Below are 19,161 nucleotides of genomic sequence, written 5' to 3'. Positions count from 1 at the left end.
TAAACTGCATGTATCATTTCAAATTCTCAAAGACTGCTGGCATCGCTACCAGAACACTGTTAAAGAGGCAAAAAGGGAATATTTTGCAAATATTATTTCTTCCAACTGTCATAACCCACGTGTGTTATTTAGGACCATTGACACTGTTCTTAATACTCCTTTGAATGTCTGTTTGGAAGTTTCTCCTGAGATTTGCAATGATTTTCTGAACTTTTTTATTGAAAAGGTTGTCACCATCAGGGCTCTTATCACAGCTCCTGACTCTGACCCCTCTGTCTCTGTCCCTTGCGCTGCTGTTTTCACTCAGTTTGAGCTTGTGACGCTCTCCTCTTTAGAGGATGTGGTTCGCCATATTAAGCCCACAGGTTCCCCACGGGATCCTGTCCCTCCACAATTCTTTAAAGAAATTTTTCCTAGTATACAACAGTATGTCCTTGACATTATTAACAGCAGTCTGTCTTCTGGTGTGGTTCCTGCAAATTTCAAACATGCAGTAGTACAGCCACTGCTTAAGAAACCTGGCCTTGATCACACAGTTTTAGCGAACTATAGGCCTATTTCCAAGCTGCCTTTAGTCTCCAAGGTTTTAGAGAAAATTGTTTTTAGTCAACTGAAAGATTTTCTAGATGAAAATGGAATCTTTGAGGTTTTTCAGTCAGGTTTTAAAACCCTTCACAGCACAGAATCTGCATTACTAAGGGTTTTTAATGACATCCTTCTGGCATGTGATTCTGGTAACCATGTTGTTCTTGTCTTGCTTGACCTAACTGCTGCCTTTGACACAGTAGACCACAATATTTTAATTTCTCGATTACATGATGTAGTGGGTATTGGTGGCACTGCACTCAATTGGTTTAGGTCTTATTTGTCAGATAGAACTTTCTCTGTCAGCCTTCTCGGTTACGAATCGTCTTCTGCTCCTCTGTCATGTGGTGTCCCACAGGGCTCAATTTTAGGGCCACTGCTCTTTTCTCTGTATCTACTGCCTCTGGGTTCTATCCTTAGAAGGCATGGGATCTCATTTCACTGTTATGCCGATGACTGCCAAATTTATTTGACACTAAAACGCAAGGATGCCATCTCCATAAAACCTCTCTTGACATGTCTAGATGACATTAAAGCTTGGTTGGCTCGAAACTTTTTAAATTTTAATAAAAAGAAAACAGAAGTGTTGGTGTTTGGACCCAGTGGTCCCTGTGAGTCCTCCTCTGTTGTTTTAGGATCCCTGGAAGTCTATTTTAAATCTGTTGTTACTGACCTTGGTTTTAAGTTGGACAGTGATTTTAAATTGGACAACCAAATCAGAGCAGTGGTGAAGTCCAGTTTTTATCATTTAAGGCGACTGGCAAGACTAAAATCTTTTCTTTCGAGGCAGCACCTTGAAACAGTGATCCATGCTTTTATTTCTTCCCGCCTGGACTACTGTAACTCACTTTATGTGGGGGTCAGTCAGTCATTGCTCTCACGTCTGCAGCTGGTTCAAAATGCGGCTGCACGACTCCTAACAGGAACTCGAAAAAGAGAGCATATAACCCCCGTGCTGGCCTCTCTGCACTGGCTGCCTGTGTCTTTTAGAGTTAATTTTAAAATTCTTATGTTTGTTTTTAAATGTCTACACAGTCTTGCCCCGCCTTACCTCTCTGAGCTTCTTCATCCCCACATACCCTGTCGGTCTCTCAGGTCAGCTGACCAGCTGCTCCTGGAGGTACCGAGATCCAGGAGGAAGCTCAGAGGGGACAGGGCCTTCTCTATTGTGGCTCCAAAATTATGGAATAATTTGCCCATGCATGTTAGAGAGGCCCCTTCACTGTCCACTTTTAAATCACGTCTTAAAACCCACTTTTATTCCTTGGCTTTTAACCTCAGTGAGACTTAGTTTCTTTTTTAATGCAGTAGTTATTTAATTAATGATTTCACTCTTCTTTTATTTGTTTTTTATTTATATCTCATGTAATTTTATTTTACAGTTCCAATGTACAGCACTTTGTGTCAGCTGTGGTTGTTTTAAAGTGCTTTATAAATAAAGTTGATGATGATGATGATGAAAATAGACAACAGCTCAGCAACCATGATGAACAGAAGTGGTGAGCTGCTACATCCCTGCCTTATCCCTCTATTAACCTCAAACCTTGAACATGTACCATGTTCTAGCAAAACAGAGCTGTTAATGTCATTATATAGCATCTCTATAACATTGATAAATTCCTCTCCAAAACCAAAAGACTGCAGAGTTTTTAATATGAACGTATGTTCAACTGAGTCAAATGCTTTGTAAAAATCCAAGAACAGGATGTACCCTCTCTCTTGGATTAATTCACTGTATTCAAGGAGATCCAAAATCAGCCTAATATTGTTATGAATTAGTCTTCCTTTCAAAAAACCTGATTGTGTTTCACTGATAATGTTTGAGATGCCTTTCTTTAGCCTCTCAGCTACAGCTCCAGACAGGATCTTATAGTCAGTGTTTAGTAAGGTGATGGGTCTTAAATTGTCTAAAATTCTTTTATCCTTACCCGATTTAGGGATCAGGGTTATCAGCCCTTGTTTCGTGCTCGGCATCACTTCTTTTTTCTCTATCGATTCCTTTAATGCATCAAACAATAAAGTTCTTAGGTCCTTCCAGAAGAATTGATAAAAATTAGTAGTGAGTCCATCTGTCCCTGGGGACTTGTTTAATGCCATTTTCATGACCACCAAATCCAGTTCCTCAATTTTAAGCTCTGAATCACACAGATCTTTGAACGGCTTGTCAATACATGGGATGAGATTATGAATCTTATCAAAGAAACTATCAGAATCAGCTGCTGAATATTCTGAGGAGTACAATTTGGAATAAAAAGTGAAGACTTCTTTTCCAATCTTTCTGAAATCTTTACATTCAGTCCCATTTATCAACAAGCTTGAGATTAGATTTCTCTGCTGTCTGCACTTTTCCAGATTACTAAAATATGATGAGTTCTTTTCACCTGCCTCAATCCACTTGGCTCTCGATCTTATAAAGGCACCCTGGGCTTTCTCTAGGTAAAGATCGTCTAATTTAGTTTGTAACTCCATCAATTTATTCTTTTCTTGCACGTTTAGTTTTTCTTTACTACAGCACTGAGTTATTTCACGAAGTAAATTACTTTCATATTCCCGTTTTTCCCTGTTCAGTTCTTTGCAGAATTTTATAGTGAATTCTCTGATTTTGAATTTAATAAGTTCCCATTTCTGTATATTACCCACTACTGAGTCATCATTTTTTATATCTGTAATTTTATGTCTAATTTTATCACAATACTTGTCCTTATTTAAAAGGCTGGCATTAAATTTCCAATATCCCCTGCTACTACGTTTCATCCTTGTTGGTTCTAAGACAAGATTAGAGCTGGGCGATATGAGATTTTTTCATATCACGATATGTTTTTTTCATTTCAGGCGATAACGATATCTATCACGATATAAGCCAAATAACTATATTTGTAAGATTTAAATGTGCCGTTGCTCACAAGTAAAATGTGAAATAATCAGCAGCTTGTTTTTATTTAAATATTTATTTCCCATAATAAGTTCAACAGGGTAGATGTACTTAAGGAACATGAGACTTTTTCAGATAGATAAAGGCAAATATTGCAAACTACACAAAAGGCAGCCACTAAAGCGTTTAAGTTTCAAAATAGAACAAACGAAACAGACTAAATTGTCAATTCCACTTAGAAACAAAATATTAATTCTAAAAATAAATCTTAGTTTGTTTTACAGAAGAACAGACAAAACTGACTAACTTTTGTCAATATCAAATAAACTGAGAACTAAAAGGAAATTCTCAATCTCTCCTTGTTGTATAGCTTAGCTTTTCAAACAGTTTTAACAGTTACTTTAGTCTGACAAAAGCCGAATGACGAATTAGCGCTTCCAGTCAGAGACTGAGGCTACGTCCACACGTACACGGGTATTTTTGAAAACGGAGATTTTCCGTTTTCGTTTTAAAAATAATCCCGTCCACACATAAAGGCAGAAATGAAGGAAAACGCTGCTATGAACATGCCAAAGCAGCAGGTGGCGCTAGATTCCTAACCGTGCAGAAATGTTGGCCAATCAGAAGTCTAGAAGTAGTGATGGGCAGATGAAGCCCCATGAAGCACTGAAGCTTTTCATCCAATTGGTTCACCCCAACGCGAAGCTTCATGAAGCTTCATTTGCTCTAGCAGGACACCTACTGGACGTAAAAATAATAGCTGGTATGAATTTGAAGAGTGTGGCATTTTGCACACAGCCTGTAAATGTCAACAACAAAAGGAGTGTGTAAAACATGTATATTGTAGTGATGGCAGTATACTGTGTATATTTATGCTGGCAGTATGGAAAGACAATAAAAACAAAGCACAAATTTAAATATCACACACGTCACTTATTGCATTGTATGATATTGTTATATCATTTAGTAACATTACAGCATGCTATAGTATCATGGCATTTGATGGCTCACCTGGTCTTGCTCCACAATCGGTGTTCCCCTTATTCTCATGCATAGCTCTGTAGTGCCTAAGCATGGATGAGGTGTTGTTGTTATATCCCAGCTCCCTGGCACATAGCAAACACCTCACCTTGTACAAAAGTACAGACAGCCTAACATAGGTTTTATTGCACCATCAGTATTATGAAAATCCATCTTCTGTGGAAATTCACATACCTTGTTGGGAGGAATAAGATCAAAATGTTCCCACAAAGGGGAGGACATCCTCCTCTTCTTAGCTGGCTCCATTCTCTCCTGACTTTCTCTCCTCACTCTCATAAACCTCCAAACTGTCTCCAAACTCTCACTAACCGCAACTCTCCATCAAACACCCACATTTTGGATGAAGTCTGAGGGGTTTATATCGCTCTCATAGCTCGCGGAAAAAATTCGAACCGCTTCATGAACCAGTCACGTGGTACAGCCGGGCAGCGAGGCTTCGGACGTCATCATTTTCAGCTCCTCCCATAAATGAAGCAAGCCTCGATACGCGCTTCGCGGAAACGCCCCCTCATTACTCGACACACGCTCCGAAGCCTCGATACAGAACGTCCCATCACTATCTAGAAGCCTCGGTGGGAAAAAGTAAACAAAGCTGGGGCATAGAAGCAGAACCGAGTCGTATGTGTGGAGGGACAGTAACTGTGTGTATATGTAAGCATTTAAACACTGCAGAGAGTAGAATTAACAGTAACAGTATTGTAGAAATTCATTTCACCGAAACAATACCGTGGCGCACAGTGTGACGCATGCACCAGTTTATTGTATTTCCAGACTTGTTTTCGGCACAATTTACAGTGCACGCTACTCTGTTTTTTGTCAGACTTGAAATAGCCGAAATACCTTCACACTACGGAACTTCTATGGCTCTTCCGTTCGACAATCTCTCCGGCATTGCAACCATCATCTGTTTTCTCTTCGGTCACGCTCGGTTGATTTTTCTAGTCGGCACACTCATTTCCTCCATTACGCGCTGGCTCCATTACCCGCTGGCTGCTTCCCAAACAAACACACGTGCGGCTTGGCACTTGTGCTGTACGTAACAAGTCACGCGACGTGACGCTGCGGCTGTGATTGGTTCGGCTCTGCGTTACTTAATTTGGATTGGCTGACCTTTTTTTTTTTTTTTTTTTAAAGAGGACAAGAGCGGCGAGGTCTATCGCGATAGCTTAATTTCTCTATCGAGTAAAAGTTATATCGCGATACATATCGTTATCGTTCTATCGCCCAGCTCTAGACAAGATCAATGAAACAGTGATCAGATAGGGGTGCTTTGGAGATTTTAGATGGTGAAGTACACCTCAAAATGTCATCGCTCACTAACCAATAATCAATTCTTGACCTGCTTTCTCCATTAGGTTTAAACCATGAATAATTCTTAACTCCAGGATTCAAACTTCTCCAAATGTCTGTAAAATTATTATCACTAGAAAAGTTCTCAATAATGTTATTCTGTTGCCTCCTTCCTAAGCGAGGAGGCCATCTGTCCATCCATTCATCTGAGGTCATGTTCCAGTCTCCTCCTACTAGGATGTAATCTGTGGGGTACATAACTTTAAACTCTGAAATAACATTTGTTAGATTTTCCAATAGACGTTTATTTTGACCTTCGTTATTATGTCCATAAAGATTTGTAACAATTAGAAATATACCTTCGCTCTTCAAGCTGCAGTTGACCAATGACCCTCACTATCAGCTTTATATGTTATAATCTCCCCTGGGAACTTATTAAAACAAATCGCCACACCTCCAGATCTGTTAGATCCACGACTGAAAAGAATCTTGTCTCCCCACTGATTAGCCCAAAAGGTAACATCGGCATCCACAGAGTGAGTCTCTTGTAAAAACAGACAGTGACATTTTTGCCCCTTGCAAAATAAAAAAAGTGCCTTTCTCTTAACAATTTCCTTCAAACCCCGAACGTTTAATGAACCAAAAGAAATTTTTGAGTGAACCATAATAAGAGTATGCTAAGAAAATAACTTTTTTTAAAAAAAAGAAAAGAAAAATATATAAACATGAGTTTAAATTGTAACACTTGTCACCAACTCAGTGACTAATAACCTTTAACTTTAAGTAGAACTCTTTTGTCCCATTAATAATATTCCACTGTATACAGTCTTACATCAAGTCTTTCATTCAACGTCGATGATCCTCCGTCCTTCGATGTATCCATGAGGACCCCGGAAAAAGGCCCGTTTCCCAGCCCGTCTGGCTTGTTCAATTTGCGGCCACAGCCACCTCCTCTCTTCCCAGTCCTCCCGCGGCAGTACCTCAGCGAAGTGGAAACCGCCGTTCTTACAGACAGCCGAATCTTTGGTGCGACGCCAAATCTCCTCTTTCACGTGTCTCAGAGCAAACAGAATGATGATATGTCGGACCTTGTTCTCAATCTTCTTCCCAACTCTATGCACCACATCCACAGATTCTTCAAGCTTTGATATCATATCAGGTGCGATCTTGCCAAGAATTCCAATAACCAGCGATCTGACACCTTCATCTCTTTTCTCTTCTAATCCTTTAATCCGGAGGCACCACCTCATTTTGTACCTTTCTTGCTCTCACACTCTCTCCTTGAGATCGTAGTTATCTTTGGTCAACTGCTCGTTTCGTCTCTCCAACTCTTTAACCTTTTGTTTACATTCTTTCACCTCCTCCGAGTTGAACTGAACCGCTTTGGCTAGGCTGGCTAGCATCGTACTAGCTTGCTTGCATTGCACACTCAGGTCAGCTAGCTGCTCGTCCACTCTTTTTTCAAGGTTTTTTCTACGTAGTCATGATCCGTTCCTTCTCTGCTGTCTTCCTTTCCATCACATGGCGATGTTGTTTCTTGTTTTTTGAGGTCGAGTTTGAATTTAGCAGGTTTAACTATACTTGGGGCAGTCATTTTACTACTTTCGAGTGGAAACAATAACGAACACAAAGTAAATTCTGGGACAAGTTCAACGAGCTCCTAATTCGTGCGACTGCTCAACTCGCCATCTTGCGCCACCGTCTCACTACTAGATGAACTTGTGACACACATCTGCAGCAGAGGCTGAGTGGCTGCTCTCACACCTGGAGCATCCAAATCGACCCACAAACACGTTGAAAGATGCAATGCCATCAATGTGGATTGTCAAGACTGAGAGACCTCTTCCCTCTGACCCCTCCCCAAACCCTCCTACCCACCTCGACATACAAACTCTGTGTGGCTTCACGTGTTCTGTTGATGTTTACATGATCGAAATAACTTGAACACAAACACAAACAAACAAAGAGGAAGACCGCACCGGAAGGAAACAACTACAAGTCCCAGCATCCTCTGTGTTTAGGGAGCAGCAGTGAAAGTGAAAGCAGGAGGAGGAAGGTGGAGCTGAGGCAGGTGAGTGTTCACATGAATATGTTTCTTCTTATGACATAAAATAATTCCACGCTGTTCGTGTCTGTGGGTGAAATGTGAGGCCGGTCGGCTCCTCTGAGCGCTGGTTTCCTGTAAGTAGAGAGGAAGTGAGTTTAGCTGAGCCTCCGTTTAGTGTGAGAGAGCAGGAGGAGAGTGAGAGCTGTGCTGAGGCAGGGTGAGTGTTAACACCGCTCTGACATTACTGTGTCTCTGTGGCGGGAACAACAGGCTCCGTCAGTGGAGGCAAAAATAATCAGACTTTGGTTTTTCAAAGGAAACAACTTTATGTCGGAAGTTCCCGCACGCTCATTGGATAACGATGTGTCAATCTCGACCTATTAGCCAATGAGCGTGCGGATTCACAGAAAGACCCGCCTTTATCACGGGACTTTAAAAACTACAATGGCGACAGAAACTCCGTGAGTGGAGTTCAGGGTGACGTTATGAAACTGTGACGTTTGAGCCACTTCCCGTTGAACGTGAAACTGATGGTTTCTGGTGTTTGGGTCTGTTTTTCTGTATTTATGCAGATAAAGTGTAAACTCAGATGAATTATACCATCAAATGTTAAAGGAAAATATCAGGATGAGTGTCTGTGAGCTGAGAAGGACGTGAAGCGAGCAGTTTATCCCAGAGCTGAAGCTGCTCTGTGTGCAGAGATGAGCTCAGATTCCTGCTGTGATTGATCAACAGTCACAGAAATGTAGACTTGTAGTTATTACTGCAGTATGGTCACAGCAGATACTGATAAACATGTATTATGAGGATGGATGATCAAGTTTCTCACTCTCTCCTTTAAATCTCAGTTTTTTCTTCTTCACAGTTTATCTGTTAATTTATTAATGAATAACACTGAAAGAGTTTCTGTTATATTTCCCCTTGAACATCAGCTTATTAGGGCGGCATTAGGAAATAGCCCCCCTCCAAAGAATGAATAAATGAATGATGATAATAATAAAATGATTCAAAAGCAGAGCTCAGAGTGGTAGAATGGTCAAACATGGATCCACGGGTGGTTCAACTGCATTTGGTGACGTGACTAAAGCAAATCTTTCAAATAATCCCACCATCAACGGGATGTTGTCTCCTTTACTACGGTTACTTTACTTGGTCACCGTGTGAATTTCTTTGAAATGAACCAAATTCTTTTATTTGTCGGTTGTTGCATATTTAACCTCTACAGTCAGGAAAGGAGGAGATGAGGCCTCAACAATGTTGGGTTGTAGCTGTGCTTCAGGTTAGAGTGAGTGTCCATGGAATAAATGTAAGTCAGTGAACTGGAAACATGACTGTGTTCAAACTTTGTTTTCCTTTTTATAATGAGTCTAATCAAAGGTGGACAGAAGTATCTCCACTGTGACTTTTCTGTGTCACCATCAGAGCTTCTGCACAGTGTTTCTGGGGCAGATAACATTGCAGCATTATGGAGACATTATGGAGACAAAAAGAAAAGCGTCTGGATTTCTTTAAGTTAAACTTAAAGAAATCCAGACGCTTTTCTTGGACTGTTGGTTTCAGTGTTTAGTCTCATTCACACACTCCCTCAGACTCTTCACACACTGATTTGCTGACATAAACACACTCCTGTGTGCTTCACACACACACTGAGGACCATCTACAGACTGTGAGCTCCGTCTTCTTTGTCTTTGGAGCCGAACTCTGACAAAGTTAGGAACAAAACTTTCTCCAGCGTGTGAACTTTCCTCCTAGACTCAGTCTGAGCAGTCAGACCACATATTTCTAAAGCAGCACATGAAGGTGTGGCTCACACACACACAGGTGAAGGAAACAGCTGCAGTATTAAAAACGGCTTCACTGTCTACAAATATATGAACTGAATGTTTCTTTCAGGCTGTAAAAACCTTGTTTATCCTCCATTACAGTCCTGCATTCAGAGCATTACTTCTGTTATATTAGTACATGTATTTTATTCTGATGAACACATGAAACTCTGAGCTGGATTGAATCCATTGAATCAGAGTCCAGGACTCAGACTAAACACACTGAATGTGTCCTGAGCTCGGCCGCTGTTCCACAGTAACTGCTGTCAGAGTCACTGTTACTGAGTTAGCTTAGCTAGCAGAGCAGCTAGCAGTTAGAGTATGAACTCTGTAAGCAGTCAGCTCGGTCCTGGACATGGTTACTGACATAAAGCTGCTCTCTGCAGCCATGTTTGACCTGCTGCTTTGTAGGACTACAGTAATGGAGGATTTGGAGGCTGAACTGGGCTCTGTGACACTTTTTGTAGTGAACTGATGAAAGCTGTGTCTCAGATGGATGTTAGTCCAACACATCAGACACGACCTCTGCAGCTCTCAGTTGATGTGCACATGAATGATTTGTGTTTCCTCTGCAGGTGAAGGTAGAAAGTGTGTGTGAGCTGATGTGAACTGAGCAGCATGGATCAGTGTGAGGACAGAGAGGAGGGAGTCCCTCCCTCTAAAAGCACTCTGTGTGGGGAACATGAGAGCCAGACCAAAGCTCAGAGGTGAGATGACCATCTCTAACTGTCCATGACTCTTCTCCATGTCACAGCTCAGCACTCACATCACTGCTCCATCATTATTCACACTCATACCTCTGTGTGTGTTGTTTTAAAGCCCAGAGCTGTGGGGCGTACCAGGCTCAGCTGGACATAACCCTGAAACTAATCCAGAACCTGGACCTGAACCCAGCTGTGTTTCCTTAAAGAGCAACATGTCGAAGGATTTTGATATAGACTTTAAAGGCTGTTCTTCTGCTGCTGAGAGGTAATGTGTGTCTAGATGTTGTTCCTGACTCTGTATTTTTGAATAAATCCTCATGTTTAATATCAGCTCAGCTCTTTTTCACACATTTCTATGTTGGTATGTGAAGCGGTGTGTGTTGGAGTGTTTCCACAAACACAGCAGTCAGAGTGGAAAGAGTGGATGTTGTAGGAGGTGTTTGTGTAGTGACGAGGCTGAGTGTCTGTAGGACTCCAGCTGCTCCAGCAGGTGTCTCCTTTGTGCTTTGCTTCAAACACAGTGTAGGGAGGAGCTTCCACTCAGGTGTTTCAGGTGTTGCTGGATGGAGGAGGACAAATAGTTTTTCCCTTCAGTGACACTTCAGCAGCTCAATGTTCTGGGAGATGTTTGTCTTTATGAAGGTTTATGGATTCTTGTTCTTACTTTGGTTAAACTGAGCAATACATTTTCCATCTAACATTTAAAGTAAATTTCCAGGTGAATAAAAGATCTGCAGCTGCAGCCTCTGTGATGTTTCACAGTCTGAAAGTAACAAATTCAACCAGAGTTCAAACAAAGGCTTAATATACGTGTGTGTTTGATATAATGCCAACAAGTACAAACAGGTGTTCTTACAGGTCTTAATCACAGAGCTCTGATAAGTCTGGTGACTTTCACACTCAGCAATTTTGCTGCCTTTTATTTTATATTGGCCTTTTTAAAGCCCTTCAAAGTCTCCCACATTCATACAGAGCTTTTAACACCAAACTCCCTTACAGTCCTTCTCCTCTCACACACGATCACACGACTGATTTGTCTGCAGCAGCTGTGTTACTGCTAGTATTTTATTATGTGTGTAATCTCCTCATATTGTTCCTGTGGTTTAGTTTGACTTCCTTCTGCAAACTCAGCTGCTCTGTTGCTGATACACGTCTCCATGAATATGATTGATCAGATGCTGCCAACACCATGTGTTTCATGTGAGCGCTCAGCTGAAACCCTGGGTTGACTTATCGAGTTAATAACAAGCTTCACGTGACTGTGAATGCTAAAGTGAATCCAGATAAAGGAAAGAGACCCTGCTAATGTTGGACTCACTTCTTAGTGTAGATCCCAGGAGGACGTTCAACATAGCCATTCTTTGTGCTAGCTCGACCAAACCTGAGACCACAGTGCAGGATAATGATCATCATCTGTCTCTGTCAAGGACATTTAAAATCCACAAATAACAAACATAATTATATTTGATCATTAAAAATATGTTTTCACTTAAAAAAGCATGAGCACACTGGTGGATTACAGAAACATGAAAACTGGTTAACAGTAAAGTTAATTTAGGTGTAAACAAAGTGTCAAACATACTTAAGTAGAAGGACTGATGTTTGTGTTAAAATACCCTCTTAAAGCTGAAATACTGATTCAACTTCTTTCTCCAAAAGTTGATTCAGTTCATCTGGACGTAGCGTTTTGTGGGAGAAACGTTTCGTCTCTCATCCAGGTGACTCCTTCAGTCTCAGCTGACTGCAGGATTCAATCTTATAAACAGGACATTTGCATAATGACTGAAACCAGCCCACTGAAGGAACAATGGGCTGTGAGGTCAGTTCCTTAATCTTAATTATGCAATTCTCATGACCATTGATCAACAACCACTGATCAATGGTCATGAGTACCATTCACAGAGAGTTGGGGAATGGCTGCAATCACAGCATGTAAGATGGTGACAGATGTACCCTTAGGCCCCCTCCTCGATTCAGAGATGGTCTTTCCCTTTTCACGTAAATGGCCTCCTTGACTCCGCCTTCAAACCAGCGTTCCTCCCTGTCCGGGATGTTACATCCTCATCATTGAAAGAGTGTCCACTGGCCTGTAGGTGTAAATAGACTGCAGAGTCCTGGCCTGACGAGGTAGCTCTTCTGTGTTGTAGCCAGAGGTTGTTTGGTTTCCCCGATGTATAAATCCTGCCAATCCTCCTGCACTTAACAGCGTACACTATGTTACTCTGTTTGTGTCGGGGGACCCGATCCTTGGGGTGGACCAGTTTTTGGCGCAGCGTGTTTTGGGGTTTAAAAGCCACAGAGACCCAGTGTTTAGAAAAAATGCGACTCAGCTGCTCCGACACTCCTGACACATATGGGATAGCTACAGGTTTTCTCTTAGGCAGCGGTTGTCCTTCTCTCCTGGATCGACTGGAACTTTCTTTAGGAGCCTTTCCAGCTTTGACAAAAGTCCAGCTGGGACACATTTACGCTACGTCCAGATGAAGAGAATCAACTTTTGGAGATTTACTTTCCTGGATGATTGAGAATGCATCAAGACGTTCCTCCTAAAGTGTTATTCAGAAAAATGACAAAAAAAGTTTTAAAAATAAGGATTAAAATATTAAAAACTATGTTTTTGAGTTTCCTGATGTAGCACAAAAATATATGAACATAACTGTATATAGGACAGATATTTTACGGTTCTTTTAGGCAGCACCAAAAAACAAAAAGACTATTTTTAAGCTGTCTGAGGTAGTGAGTCAACATGTCACACTGGGTCAAAGGTCAGGGAGTAAAAGTGTGTTTTAAAGGAGGTTTAAAAGCAGCGAGTGAAGGAGCCTGTCGAGGTAAATCGTTCCATAACTGATCAAATTCAGTTGGTGGACCTCTGTGTGAAATCAAGCATCTGGTTCGCAGAGAGGATAACCCTCACATGGGCTGTACAACATTATATAGGGAGACATTGTATTTTTATTTTATTTTTTATTCCTATTTATTCTATTTATCCCCTTTGTATATTTTATTTATATCTGTCTCTGTATTTATATGTGTGTGTGTGTGCGTGTGTGTGTGTGTGTGTATATATATATATATATATATATATATATATAACAATTCTGTAACTGTAACTTCGGTCGTTGCTGTGCTTTTTGGAAGTCGAATTTCCCAGAGGAACCCACCCGAGGGATTAATAAAGTTCTATCTTATCTTATCTTATCTTATCTTAAAAACAGAGATTATCGTAGCCATCGCTCTCTCGCATGGACGTGGCAGTCTTGCTGTCTGCTGCGAATCCTCCCCGTACCTCCGTGACCTCGTCTGGTATCTGCTCCCTCCTCTGTAAGAGGACAGTAAAGGAAAACACGTCTCTGCCTAGTCTTGGAAATCTAATCTTATCATCCATTGTTCTTCTAGGGCCTCTTCTTCTTGTGGCCTCAGCTAACTGCTAATATTTAAATGGCTAACATTAACATGTGTGCCAGCCAGGTTCACATTTATGATGAACTATGATTAATTAACTGATGTTGAAACTGGAGCTTTACTGACCTCTGAAATTCCTCCTAAAGTGTTATTCAGTGTTGTGACAGTCAGCTGCTTCAGCTGCTGCTGGGATGGGCTGTGGCAAAGAGAACAGAGAAAATCCAAATCAGAGTTTTTCTCTGAATTAAAAGCAAGGAAACAACAATATATTCTACATGGTGAAACTGATGGTTTATGGTGTTTGGGTCTGTTTTTCTGTATTTATGCAGATAAAGTGTAAACTCAGATGAATTATACCATCAAATGTTAAAGGACAATATCAGGATGAGTGTCTGTGAGCTGAAGGACGTGAAGCGAGCAGTTTATCCCAGAGCTGAAGCTGCTCTGTGTGCAGAGATGAGCTCAGATTCCTGCTGTGATTGATCAACAGTCACAGAAATGTAGACTTGTAGTTATTACTGCAGTATGGTCACAGCAGATACTGATAAACATGTATTATGAGGATGGATGATCAAGTTTCTCACTCTCTCCTTTAAATCTCAGTTTTTTCTTCTTCACAGTTTATCTGTTAATTTATTAATGAATAACACTGAAAGAGTTTCTGTTATATTTCCCCTTGAACATCAGCTTATTAGGGCGGCATTAGGAAATAGCCCCCCTCCAAAGAATGAATAAATGAATGATGATAATAATAAAATGATTAAAAAGCAGAGCTCAGAGTGGTAGAATGGTCAAACATGGATCCACGGGTGGTTCAACTGCATTTGGTGACATGACCAAAGCAAATCTTTCAAATAATCCCACCATCAACGGGATGTTGTCTCCTTTACTACGGTTACTTTACTTGGTCACCGTGTGAATTTCTTGGAAATGAACCAAATTCTTTTATTTGTTGGTTGTTGCATATTTAACCTCTACAGTCAGGAAAGGAGGAGATGAGGCCTCAACAATGTTGGGTTGTAGCTGTGGTTCAGGTTAGAGTGAGTGTCCATGGAATAAATGTAAGTCAGTGAACTGGAAACATGACTGTGTTCAAACTTTGTTTTCCTTTTTATAATGAGTCTAATCAAAGGTGGACAGAAGTATCTCCACTGTGACTTTTCTGTGTCACCATCAGAGCTTCTGCACAGTGTGGAGAAAGATCCAGAAGCAGAGCTGGACTGCAGACAGGCAGTCAGAGCAGCTGTGTACAAAGTAAGACTGAACATCTGTCTGCTGATGGACTCATTTCTGAAAACTGCACTTCTTGTGTTGTTCAGACATTGAAGAGTTTTCTTTCTCTTTAGTCTCATTGTTTTTCTTTCTTTCAGCAGATGTTGGTCTGCAGGAGGTTTTAGATGAACATAAGATCAGTCTGAGGAGGAGATGTGAACGTGTGACTGAAGGAAGTGATGAAACAGGAAGTAGAACCCTCCTCAACACCATCTACACTGAGCTCTACATCACAGAGGGACAGAGTGAAGAGGTTCATACCCAACATGAGGTGAGGCAGCTGGAGACAGCTTCCAAGATGGACGCCCTCCATGACGCTCCAATCAGGTGCCAGGACATCTTTAAAGCCTTACCTGACCAACAGAGACCCATCAGAGTGGTTCTGACCAACGGCGTGGCTGGTGTTGGAAAAACCTTCTCAGTGCAGAAGTTCACTCTGGACTGGGCAGAGGGCTTGGAGAACCAACATGTCAGTGTGGTGGTTCTGCTTTCATTCAGGGAGCTGAACCTGATCAGAGATGAGCAGTACAGTCTTCTGGAGCTGCTCCATGTTTTCCATCCAACATTACAGAAGGTCACAGCAGAGAAGCTGGCTGTCTCTCAGCTTTTGTTCATCTTTGACGGCCTGGATGAAAGCAGACTTTCATTGGATTTCACCAACAGGAAGCTGCTGTCTGATGTCACACAGAAGTCATCAGTCAGCCAGCTGCTGACAAACCTCATCCAGGGGAATCTGCTTCCCTCGGCTCTCGTCTGGATAACTTCCCGACCCGCAGCAGCCAATCAGATCCCTCCTACACGTGTTGACAGGCTAACAGAAGTACGAGGCTTCACTGACGCCCAGAAGGAGGAGTACTTCAGGAGGAGATTCAGTGATGAAGAGCTGTCCAGCAGAATCATCTCCCACATGAAGACATCCAGGAGCCTCCACATCATGTGTAGTATCCCAGTCTTCTGCTGGATCACTGCTACAGTTCTGGAGCACATGTTGACTACAGAGCAGAGAGGAGAGCTGCCCAAGACCCTGACTGACATGTACTCACACTTCCTGCTGGTTCAGACAAAGAGGAAGAAGAACAAGTACCATGAGGGACATGAGACGAGTTCACAGGAGCTGACGGAGGCTGACAGGGAAGTTCTTCTGAAGCTGGGGAGGCTGGCGTTTGAACATCTGGAGAAAGGAAACATCATGTTCTACCAAGAAGACCTGGAGCAGTGTGGTCTGGATGTGACAGAGGCCTCGGTGTACTCAGGAGTTTGTACAGAGATCTTCAAAAGAGAGTGTGTGATCTTCCAGAAACCAGTCTACTGCTTTGTTCATCTGAGCATTCAGGAGTTTCTGGCTGCTGTCTACATGTTCCACTGTCACACCAACAGGAAGACAGAGGTGCTGAAGAACTTCTTGGGACAAAAATACAACGAGTCCTCTCTGGATGATTTCCTGAACAGAGCCATGGAGAAATCCCTCCAGAGTAAAAATGGCCACCTGGACCTGTTTGTTCGCTTCCTTCATGGCCTCTGTCTGGAGTCCAACCAGAGACTCTTAGTAGGTCTGCTGGGTCAGACAGAGATCAGTCCAGGAACCATCCAGAGAGTCATCAACAACCTGAAGGAGATGAACAGTGATGAAATCTCTCCTGACAGAAGCATCAACATCTTCCACTGTCTGATGGAGATGAACCACCTCTCATTATTTCAGGAGATCCAAGAGTTCCTGAAGTCAGAGAACAGATCAGAGAAGAAACTCTCTGAGATCCAGTGCTCAGCTCTGGCCTTCATGTTGCAGATGTCAGAGGAGGTTCTGGATGAGTTGGACCTGCAGAAGTACAAAACATCAGAGCGGGGACGACAGAGACTGATTCCAGCTGTGAGGACCTGCAGAAAGGCTGGGTGAGTCCAGATGTGATCATTAACATCATTGATCAGTGTAGGTTAGTAGTTTAATGTTGAAAATAAAATCAGATTGTAACCACAAAGTGTTTGTGTCCGTACGCTGCAACCTTCCACACCATTCCTTTATTGTACAGACTCAGCAGCAGCTCCATGGATCCCAAATCCAAGAGTGGAGAACAGATTTGAAGTGTGTCACATCCATGCAGTCACAGCTGTTTCCACCATGTTTCCACTGATATTAATCCTGTTCAATGACACGTTTCATATCAGTGAATATGTTCTTTAGGACGTCCACTGACATGTTTAAGTGTCCTGCTGGAAATCACTCAAATCATCCATGAAATCCATGAAAAATCCTTTTAGTGTTTCTAACTTCACCCTCTGTCCTCTCTCTCTCTCCATCCTCCTCACTGCTTCTTTCACTGATAATCACACAAACATCGTATTCAGCTACAAAATAACACAATAATATCATCTGATCATCATTATTATAAGAGCAGGATCCATATTTGATATCAGAGTAACACACTGCTTGGTTATGTGCAGTCATCATCAGTGACTGTGGATCAAACAGAAGCTCTCTGATTGGTTGCTGACCTTGGTCACCTGTCCACTCTCACCTGTTTGTGTTTGCTCTCTCTTTGCTGTCTCCATCCTCTCTCTCCTTTCTCTCCCTCTCTGTCTTTGTACGTCACTCAGGTCCAATGGAAACAGTGACATTTACAAACCAATCAAAGACAAACTGATCCATGTCAGGTTATAACAATATTCAAAGTGAATACAGGCTGCTGCTGGACACAGACAGGTAACATCATTTTGACTTGCTGTCACCTGGATCTGGACTCATAAACACTGAAGCCCTGAACAGGAATACAAATCATTTTCTGCCAACTAGCGACACAGCAGCAGATAATGGCTCAGAAAGCTCAAATGAGCCAATCATTTCTGTGTTTAGTTCCCCTGAAATCAGATCTGATATCAGCAGCTCTGAGTTCATTCATCATTATTGTCCAGTGATGAGATTTCTGCTCCGTTTGGTAACAGTCAGCAGGTTTTTCCTGCGTGTGGACGTGAACAGTCGTACCTGACAGCAGGTAGCAAACAGAGATCATCTTTCCAGCTGGAACTCTTCACTGAGCTGAACTCATTCAAAATGTTCTGGAGTCAAAACAGGAAACAGTCCAAATGTGTGTCTTCACTCTGACTCTGGATCAGATCTCAGTGACAGACTGTGGACATTATGGAAGCCTAAATGTGACACCATCTTCCTCCTTCATCTGCAGATTAAAGCCAAACAAAGATTCTCATTAAAAGTCTGCAGGTCTGAGAGAGACTCAATCGTTGTGTCATGTCAAACACAGTAAGAGGAGCTGAAGCACAGATGTGAAGAGCAGATTCATCAGATTATGACCTCACTCTGTTTTGTCTTCATATACATTCAGTCTGTGTTTATAATGCAGATTTTCTGCTTTTATAATAACACATTTTATATTTTCTATCATCACAGACTGACTCACTGTGGACTCTCAGAGTCTCACTGTGAAGTTGTGGCCTCAGCTCTGAAGTCCAACCCCTCCCATCTGACACAGCTGGACATGAGTGACAACTACAACCTCCAGGATTCAGGTGTGAAGCTTCTGTGTGCTGGACTGGAGAGTCCAAACTGTCGACTGGAGACTCTGAGGTGAGTTCACTGACTGCGGCTGTTGTAGTTTTTCTATATTTCAGGTCTTTGGTGTTTGAAACTTTCTTTAGTTCCTAAATGTTCAGGATGTGTCTGAAGACAAATGTGAAGAAGTTTGAGTGCTTTCAGAAATGTTGTCTTTCCAAACGACTGAACAACAGTTTTTCCTTTTGGCTCCAAACAGAAGTGACAGACTTGAGCAGGGTTCATTTAAAGGCTGACAGAAGTGGAGTGGTGACGGGGAGATGTTTGACAGGACAGTGTTTCAGCCTCCACAGGTTCATGTTGTGCTCCATCAGTCAGTGAAGATGAAGTCAGTGCTGATGAGGCTGTAGAGTGTGTGAGGGATGTGAATGAGGATGATGAAGATCTGATGATAGCAGATAAAAACAGGCTGCAGAGACTTTGAGCCATAAAGGGCACACAGTGTGTGTACAGAACAGCTGAAATCATTATGGAGGCCTCACTGGAATATGGAAGCATCACAGTACAGCTTCAGTGAAGCATTAAAGTCTCTGATATGAGATGAGAAATGAAGCAGCCAGAGC

General features: G+C 42.0%; 2 protein-coding genes across 2 annotated transcripts in view; both read left to right on the top strand.

The window, feature by feature from the left end:
- Positions 1-19,161, top strand: part of LOC146634681 (protein NLRC3-like) — a 256,953-nt gene that overhangs the window by 26,451 nt on the left and 211,341 nt on the right. The window lies entirely within an intron of this gene.
- LOC146634688 (protein NLRC3-like) lies at positions 15,335-17,692 on the top strand. The gene is made up of 2 exons (XM_085342707.1): positions 15,335-16,926; positions 17,629-17,692. Exons 1-2 carry the CDS (start codon positions 15,335-15,337, stop codon positions 17,690-17,692), a joined length of 1,656 nt encoding a protein of 551 aa, XP_085198833.1.

Source organism: Diplotaxodon limnothrissa, linkage group LG3, assembly GCF_057381915.1.
Source record: "Diplotaxodon limnothrissa isolate DT_005_m linkage group LG3, D_limnothrissa_male_GT1.1, whole genome shotgun sequence".
In the NCBI taxonomy this organism is placed as follows: domain Eukaryota; kingdom Metazoa; phylum Chordata; class Actinopteri; order Cichliformes; family Cichlidae; genus Diplotaxodon; species Diplotaxodon limnothrissa.
This window is presented reverse-complemented; position numbering and strand designations above follow the sequence as displayed.

Bases quoted from the DNA above. Each gene is read 5' to 3' on its own strand.
- LOC146634688 (XM_085342707.1), top strand. From the start codon at position 15,335: ATGGACGCCCTCCATGACGCTCCAATCAGGTGCCAGGACATCTTTAAA. The intron at 16,927-17,628 runs GTGAGTCCAGAT...TACGTCACTCAG, and splicing joins AGGACCTGCAGAAAGGCTGG to GTCCAATGGAAACAGTGACA.